This window comes from Geospiza fortis, unplaced genomic scaffold (genome assembly GCF_000277835.1).
Source record: "Geospiza fortis unplaced genomic scaffold, GeoFor_1.0 scaffold219, whole genome shotgun sequence".
Lineage (NCBI taxonomy): Eukaryota > Metazoa > Chordata > Aves > Passeriformes > Thraupidae > Geospiza > Geospiza fortis.
The window spans coordinates 3,033,501-3,042,532 of NW_005054376.1; the positions used below are offsets into that span (position 1 = coordinate 3,033,501).

The window sequence follows — 9,032 nt, forward strand, 5'->3', positions numbered from 1 at the left end:
AGGAATGCAGTGTTGTGCAAGGCAGGAGATTTACAGCCGTTTTCTGGCCTCTTTGCCCCTTTATAACTGACTTGGAAACTTTCCAGTGACCCAGTGTGGGAAGACAAGGTTGTCCCAGCTTCACTAATGCTATCAGGGTCTGTCTTCAGGCCCATGGGGAATGGTGATTGCAGCCACTCCCCTTCCCGTAAGACAGCCGTAAAAGGTTTTTGTGTAAGCAATTGAACAAGGGACCAAAACATAAACATGAGCCTCCACCCTAAGCAAAAGCAAACAGGAAGGTGCTTGGCAATTTGAAAAACTCAGAATGAAGTTCCAGGTTTTTGCTGAGCAGTTTGGGGTGTGCACTCATCAACAGCTCCAGAAGATAACCAGGAAAAAGATGTGGAGATGATGTGAGAACTTGATAGAGCCTAAAGCAGGGCTCCTTCTAAAAAGGGTGATACAGGCTTCCATGTGTCTGTGGATAGCAAAGACAGGGGAAAAAAAAATTCCCCTGTGTTCATATTAGAACTGTGGTAACTTTTAGTGCAAGTTTGGGGTGAGGTAGAGAGCTCAGCAGCACAGGCTGCTTTGCCCAGGCTTCTGGTGAGGAGACCCTGGCACACAGCAAAGCCTCCAAAGGGAAAACAAGGAAACAGAAATTGAAAATCTTAGGCTAAATCTTAAGAAAAGACTTTGGGCTACAAATGGTGACTTTTCCACTGGTGGGAAGAAAACTGCAGCTGTGCAGCACTGGTGAACTTCCCTGACAGCCAGGGTTTGCACTTCTGCCAGTGGGTTCTCATTACCCACAAAGAACCTGGCAGGCTCCAACAGTCAAGGATGTCTAACATCATTTCCCCAGTAGACTTAGACTTGCAGTGCAGTGTGATGAGGTTGCTTTCAATCCTAAAGCCCTTTGGGAGGTTCCAGAGCCCCAAAAACCAGGTGGCACACCACAGATGCTGATGGTGAGGAGAAAAATGCTTTCCCAAGGCAAGTCCTGGCTTGGTTCTACCTAAACCTACTGAAAAATCTTCTTAGGTAGGAAGACATTAAGGACAGCAGACACCTACTCTACAGCCCGCTGAAAAAGAATCCCGATAATTCAGTGAGGGGAAAAAAGATGGAGCAGTGATCAAGCTAATTTGTGTTACGATGAGAAAAGATATGAGATGTGAAATACCTGTCAATAGGTAAACTGTTAGACTAAGCATTTATTAAATGATTTTTCTTTATGCTTAGGATGAATCGCAAATATCACAAATGTTTTTTCTCCATGAATGGTCCAGGACTATCCTGATTTTAACCAAACTGCAATGTTAATAGCAATTAGCAAAGATCATGAGCATATTTCTAAATGATGACAAACTCCTCTTGTTACCTTTGCTGAGTGTAACAGGATCCCCAGCCCAGCTACAACTAAGTTACAGTACTGTCATATAGATCATCAGAGGAAAGAAAGCTGGAAAAGACCTCGAAAATGACCAGGTCTGAACCAGTATGACCCGTAAAACTGCTGAAAAAGCTACGCCTAACCTGCCAATGAAAACCATCATCAGGAAATTTCCAGCCTCTCTAGACAATCTAATCCACATTTAACTGTTTATCACTACAAAGCTTCCATTATGTCTGATCTTCACCTCTTCTGATGCTATCTAAGATGATTAGTTCTTCTCCTATGCACAGAGAACAGAGAGAATCAGCTACTCCCTTCCTGTTTGAACCAGAATTTGCTTCTGGTTTACCTTTTTTACATATTTGAAGACTTCCTGCCCCCCCCCCTTTTTTTTCCTAATGCCATAATAAACATATATATTTTTTCAGTCATTCTTGACAGTAGGTGTTTTCTAGATCCCTACAAGTTCTCTGCTCATGTTGTACCTGGCAAAAAAATATATTGTCAGAATTAAGAGCATGATAATGCTACATATTTAGTGGATTTATTATTAAAAATAATAGCAGTGATCTGATCCATGTATTTGTTCTCTCTGACACAGCCAGTCACCTGTACCAGCACCCAGGGCAGTGGTACAGGGCTGTCAGACTTGCTTGGCAGAGCAGGTGACTCCCAACCTGCAAATGGAGTTGCTTTACTCCTCTGGCTTCTAACACACCTGCAGCTGGGAGCAGACCCCTGACCATGCAGATCCTAGGCTGCAGGGACGCTGCCCTGCCCTGACACCTCTCTGAGGGTCTAACACCATCGAGGGGAACCCCTCGGGTTCACACTCATAAAGCTAGCAAGTGCCCAAACGTTTGCAAAAGCCATTGTAAGCTGCCTTTGGACACTCCTCCAGGGCAAATGGTAGCTGCACATGTACATTTGTACTTTACTGTACACCCATGTGGATTTCAATCTGCAGGGAGAAAACAGATCCCTATCCATGCCTTGACTACACCAGTGTCAGCTATGAAATCTAGTCATATTTACAGAAGAAAACCAGCTAAAACCAGCTTCACCACCACAGCCTGCCTGTCCTCTATTAGGAGGTGTTTAATTATGTCTTGCTTTCCCTGTGCAGGAGGATAAATGAGCAGGGAAGAGGATGCCGTGCTGTTGCTCCTGAGCAGGTGATGAGGAGTAGTTTGCACAGAGGCGAGTACACGTCCCTGTTGGAAATTAATTGGAGGAGGGAGCTGTCGAGTGCTCTGCTTTGGAGCACTAGTAATCCTGATTTGCAAAATGTGCTCTGCTAAGAGGCTAGGCAGCTTACCTATTCCCTAAACCTTTGTACTGAGAGTCTGCTGCAAATGCAGACAAGCAGCAAAGCTCCTGCAGTGTGGGAGGCTCCGTGTCTGGAGCTGGAGACAGCAGCAAGACAAAGGCGGATGGGATGGATGCATTGTCTGGCCCCTGCTGTTTGTGCAGACAGATGTGCCCACTGACTGTGTGCAATTAGATTACTCGATGGCTTTGCTGGACCATGTGAGCTGAGCTAGCACTTGCCTCAATGTGTCATTCCATCTCTCCTCCTGTTTGCTGCCTGTGCTCCTGCATTGTGACTGTCCGGTGTCAGTACGCCTGCCTGGGAACTCCTGCTTCAGGTAGGTTTGAGTTTTCTTCTCTTTCAGCAGTCAGATGATGGCTTCCTGGGAAGCGCAGGAATGGCAGGGACTGCTACGAGCAAGGAAAAAGGGAAGGCAGAGGAGTGATGTGAATAAATTTTGACTGGTTTTGTGCTCAGAGTCTGCTTTCGCTTCCCCTGTGCTGACAGCTTCCAGCCTTCCAGCTCAGACAGGGCATGTGAGTAAGGCACATGTTAGAGGAGACCCCTGCCAGGCAGGGCTGCTCCAAGGGGAGAGTTTTAGAGAGACCATGCACACTGTAGGACATCCCAAACCAACACAAGACCAAAGCAGTTTTGTCTCATTCAGTTCAGAAGGTGTGAGGGATGAAGAGATCCTTTACTTGGGCACAAAACAGCAATCTGTGGTTATGTGCACTTCCAAATCAGAAAAACCGCACTGAGCAAAAATTGTTTTCTCCCAACAGTCTCACTGTGAATTTAACAGTGGTGCCAGTTCAAACTGACAGCTTTGCATGAGAGGGCCAGGAAAAAGAACATCATCCCACAGATGGTTTTGTCCTTGCAACAGAATAAAAAATGCCAAGTGACTCCAAATAAACATGAAATGCATCACATTTGTTGCTACTGACTGAGGCCAAACAGGACCTCAAAACTAATGTGCAAAACCTGTGCACCTTGCTTTTTAATTAGCTAACAAATTAGCTGAAACCAATTACCTATATTTGTTAAGGCCAGGAGCAGTTTACTGAGTACTAACCCTATTCCTAAGATAATATACTCTTTATCTAGAAAGCTCTATTCCCATTCATTCACATGGAAGACATTTCAATGCCCATCCTACTGGGGAGTATGTTTCCACTACAGGAGCCACACCAAAAACTCCTCTCAGGCTAAAAGAAAATTGCTTCAATGCAGGTCCAGGGAACAACAGAAAGGAGTGGCACTGCAAATCCCAGCCAGCAGCAGCTTGAGTTCTGCCAGCACAGAACCCTTTTACACAGCCTTTTTGTTAAATTGCATGGTAAATTCGATCATCTATTATTTTTTTGTCCCATAACACTGTTCTTGTACCTAAAATATGCAGAGGTCCAATACAATGTACAACAGAAGAAGCCAGGACCCTCATGATGTTTCCTCACACCTTGCAGATGATAGGTGCCATAATATGGTTCATATGTACATCTGGATTTGGCTGCTCCTTGCATTTGAACTTTGGATGAGTCTGTAAATCAGCAACACCAATACATGAAAACTACTTTTTCCATTGAGGTGGCTCATGTGGCTTATACATTTTTTTGTTTGTTTGTTTGACTGGCTTTGGTTTGGTTTTTTTATTTGTTTTTTTGGTTTGTGTGTTGACTTTTCCTGAGGTGGGGAGGGTTAGTTTGGTTACCAAGGATTTCACTTTAGTCAGAGCTATGTCAAGCTCTCATTGCATAAGCATGTTATACCAGATGCATGCCCAGTTCTTAGAAATACAAATGTCTCATCAGAAAGCCTAGGGTTAATTTGAATAGTTTAAATAGCAGGTTTTACTAACCCAGTTCCTTGTGATGGATGTATGTCTCTGACATATTTTATGAAAATCCTTTCACTAGGATTTTTCTCCTGAGAAGCTGAGAGGCCTCAGAAACGAAATGTAAACAATAACTATCTGATGGCTGTGGAATGTGGTCTGGAGATGGTTTACAACAGGTTGCGTGTGAATTGTTTTTAATTAATATCCAATGACAGCTAGCTGGGTTGGAATCTTAGCATCTGTCACAAGATTTTATTATTCATTCCTTTCTAGCCTTCTGATGTCTCCTTTCTCATTCTTTAGTATAGCTGTAGTATACCATTTTTTTAAATATAATATATATCATAAAATAATAAATCAGCTTTCTGAAACATGGAGTTTTCTCATCTCTTCCCTCATCCTGGGGACCCTCAAACACCCCCATAGATGTAAACCTGAAGCTCATCACAAGTCATCCATGACTCTTAGTAGAAACTGTCTGTTAGATTTCAAATTTGCAAATAAAAATATCACTGAAATAAGCAGATTTCTACACCAGGGCAAAAGAATTATCTTGCTTCTTATATGTGAGTTTTTGTGGCCTTACATGAGAAATGAAAAATAGTGAAGACAGAAATAAAGATGTGGAAGACGAATGAGTGGTTCTTCTTCATCCTGTGCTCTTTGGCTGGGAAATGGTATGTGTTGAACTGGGTTTCTGATTATTGACTTCTAGAAATTGTATTTATCCAGAATATCAAAGAGCAGAAAGGCCACAATAGCTTATATATATGCTTGATCTAGTAGTGCAATTGTCATTTAGACATACTGAAGTAGCATTTATTTCATGTTACAAGTCTTTCACAATTCAGAAGCAGTGATGACTGACACATTGGGGGGGGTTAAAAAAATCCTACAAGTTAAAAAAAAAGAATGGCATGAGGTAAACATGATGTTTTCCTGTCATAGGGAACATGCACAGAAATTTTAACAGCTATATGATACATGCAGGGCGAGTGGGGAGGAAGCAGTTAAGAACATACCCATACATTGAATATGGGGACACACTGAAATATGTGCCAGCTGCTCATTGGCAAGACAATAATTACTCAATATGTCTGTTTAATCTTCAGGGTGCTGTGGAGCAGATTCCATCTGCAAATTGTTCTTCACTTACACTGCTTCTACATCAGTGATGACTGTGCAACTATTAATATTGAAAGTAAGGGCAGCAGCTGCACACTGCATCAGATGGATCCATGAGTCCTCCAGCAGGAAGCAAGCACAGCCATCAAAACAAGCTGTTGGTGGTGTCTGATGTTGTATTTTAAGACAGACTTTTTCTGAGGAGCAATGAATTACTCCTCTGTGCAACAGGCAGATATTGCCCTTTTGGTGTTCTGAGTCACAATGTTTCATTTCCATTTGTTTTCTACACTGTTAATTTGCGAGCACAAAAACTTCTTTGGAGGCTGAACTTCTCAGCAAGCTTGATTTTAGCAGAAGTCTGTAAAGCACTTGTTGAGGAAAATGCGTCCTTCTGAAGGAAAATGCCATTCAGAGAACCCAACTGCACAGAGTACATCACACAGAACCACCGCATCACCTGTGCCCTCGCAGCTGAGGAGGCCGCCTGCACCCTTCCTACCTCATGACATTGCACAAAGAGTCTGAGACCTTCAAGCTTTTCTTCAGGGAGCTGTTCATGCTCCAGAATGTCTAGCATGTTCATGTGGATGTCATTCAAGGAGCCAATTCCCTTCCAGCAGGCAGCACAGCTTTCTCAGCGCCTCTCTCATTTCCTGGGCAAAGAGGGTGGTCTAGGACAGCACCTCCCACCCGTGGGCTGACCTCCACTGCATGAGAGACCTGCTTGGCCTTGGCTGTGCCCTAGTGCTATCTGCTCAACATCTGTGGTCAGGACCTCTCCTTGAAGCACAACAGGGAAATTATCCAGCTGCTGAAGAACCTTGAGGGCAAGGACATCACACCCAGGATGCTGCCACCTCCCCATGTCACCACCTGCACCAAATATGTGGGCAGGGAGCAATTTTACTCTTCTTTCATGCTGTGGACATTTTTGTGCAGATGTCCATCTGACCATCTGTTTTGGCTCTGTGTCCATGGCCATCACCTGGCTCTTTGTGGGGTTTGTGCTGCAGGACCAGCGTGTTCTCCATCTGCTGGTGTGGCCCAAGGACACCAACAGCCCTGAGGGGCACTTCTGGGTGATGCCCTGCAGGATCCCAGGTGAGTATGAGTTCTTCCACTTGTTTTTCCTGTAGATAGACACTTTTGTGCCTGTTTCACACATGGACAAAGATGGAGAGGGATTTCTTACAAGAGTATGCAGTGATAGGATGCGGGGAATGACCTTAAATTTAAAAAGGGTGGGTTTGGATTACAGGTAAGGAAGAAGTTCTTTGCTGTGGTGGTGATGTGGCAAAGGAACAGGCTGCCCAGAGAAGTGATGAATAGCTCATCCCGGGCAGTGTTCAAGGCCAGCAGGATGGGGCTTTGAGGAACCTGGTCAAGTGGAAAGTGTCCCTGCCCATGGAAAGGGGTTTGGAACTACAAAATCTTTAAGATCTTTTTCCAACCTAAACCATTTTATGATTCTATTTCATAGGTGCACATGCAGAAGCGTTATCTGAAATTGATTTTGTCAAAATCTAGATGAAAAATTGAATTCTTAGATAAGGCTGATCTATCAAATAATCTTACTGACCCTTTTTGAGCATTGAGGGAAAGGTGACTGTGCTGTCCAGAATGTGAGCTACTGTTGCATGACTGAGCAGAAAGATGCCTGAGGATCTAAGTCCAAACAGAAATCCTTGGACATTTCAGCTGATTCACCTGTAAAATCTGAGATGATGAAAAGAGAAGTAATAAAGATTAAAATATGCCATCTATGCAAGCATTGTAGTGAAGAAATTTTGTAGGAGATGTTCATTCTGATTTCGGAATTTCTATTTCTCAACAAATTGAAGTCAATTCCCCTCATGAAATCTGAATTCAGGCTGGAGCTGACTTCTAGTCTTCACATGCTTTTCTGTGGACCACACACAGCAGCTCTCCCATAGTTATAAAAAACCCACATTTTTTAAAACTCATAACCACTGCCTAAACTTTATTGTACAAGGTCAAGAATTTATGCAGAAAAGCAGAATAAGAACCAGTATTTTCATCTTTACAGTGTGTATTTACTATTACTTTCTTTTTTTCTTTACTGTGTGTATTTTCTCATGCTTCTTTGCATGACTGGGGAAGGGTTGGAAGATGAGCAGGATTTCACCCTCGTGCATGCTGCTTTTAGAAGCATCTGGTAGGACTCCACTGCTCCCAGATGCCTAGAGCTTCCCAGCAGCCCAAAGCAGGGATATGAGGAATAGAAGCACAGGTAAAATTTTTTCTCCTGTCTTTTTCTTTCTTTCCACCTTTTCCCTACTGTAACTTGTGGGAAATAAACATAGGGAGAGTAACAAAGAGCACATTAACTTTCAAATTATCTCATAACTTTATGAACATAGTGCATGCTCTTCTGGCAACTGTATTTTGTGACTGGCCTGCTCAAGAAGCACAAGCGACTACTGATTGAGATATTTGTAGAATAATTATGAGCATGTATTATTTGTAGCTAGATCACTTTTCCAGGAAGCTGGTTGCTGTGATCTTATTACAGTCCATTGCCTCAGAAGCCATAAACCTGGGACCAGATATATTCTCCACAGTCAGAAAGCTTTAGGTGGTTGACATTTGTTGTACTGCACTGTGTAGCTCACACAGCCTAAATATTTAATTGTAATTTCCATGATAATCCCTATATGTTTTCCAGTATGGCCATAACATTTTTTTTTGTGATTGTTCTTTTTGTGTCTGAAAGATGAAACTTTCCCACAGCACATATGTTTGTTTCCTCTTCCTTTTTTTCCCTTGCCATCACATTAGATTGCCTGTCCAAAAGTGGCCACGTGGCTCTGACAGATGTGCTCAGAGGCTGTGGTTGCGCAGGATTTTGAACCCAAACTTAAAAGGATAACACTCAGTCAGACACTCACCTGAATGTATCCAAGTCAGATCCATGAGTGCTGGGCAATTCTGGGGTGAGAAGTCATCCCTCAGTGTGTGGGATGTTAGCCTGGGACTCAGTTCCAGGCTCTAACAAAAAACTTCTGTCCAAGTTTGACTAAGCCACTTTCTTTAAGTTTCCAGGTACATCACAGGGAGATAATGATTTCAGGACGGTGGTCCAGCTGTTAGAACAAAAAGGTGCAGGCCTCAGGCAAGCAGAGGAGTCATTTAAGGACCAGTTTGGATGGATAGCATACCATGAAAGAGCTAAACCAAACAGTTATTTGCAGTATCAGTATCAGCCATGATAATATCAGTTCAGATAAAAGATAAAACAAGACTTGCCCACAAATCTTAAAATAGCATGCTTGTTGCCTAGAGTCATGTAATGAAGACCAAGACTTTTTCTTACCCCCTTAAAGGCTAAAGATTTTCAATCCTATTCAGCT

At 43.0% G+C, this 9,032-nt stretch overlaps 1 protein-coding gene across 1 annotated transcript; it reads left to right on the forward strand.

The window, feature by feature from the left end:
* Nucleotides 1-2,936: 2,936 nt before the first annotated feature.
* On the forward strand, nucleotides 2,937-6,797 carry GCNT2 (glucosaminyl (N-acetyl) transferase 2 (I blood group)). The gene is given in 6 exon segments (XM_031060227.1): nucleotides 2,937-3,030; nucleotides 5,890-6,153; nucleotides 6,156-6,250; nucleotides 6,286-6,384; nucleotides 6,386-6,606; nucleotides 6,608-6,797. Coding segments are annotated over 6 exon segments (963 nt in total).
* Nucleotides 6,798-9,032: the final 2,235 nt, after the last annotated feature.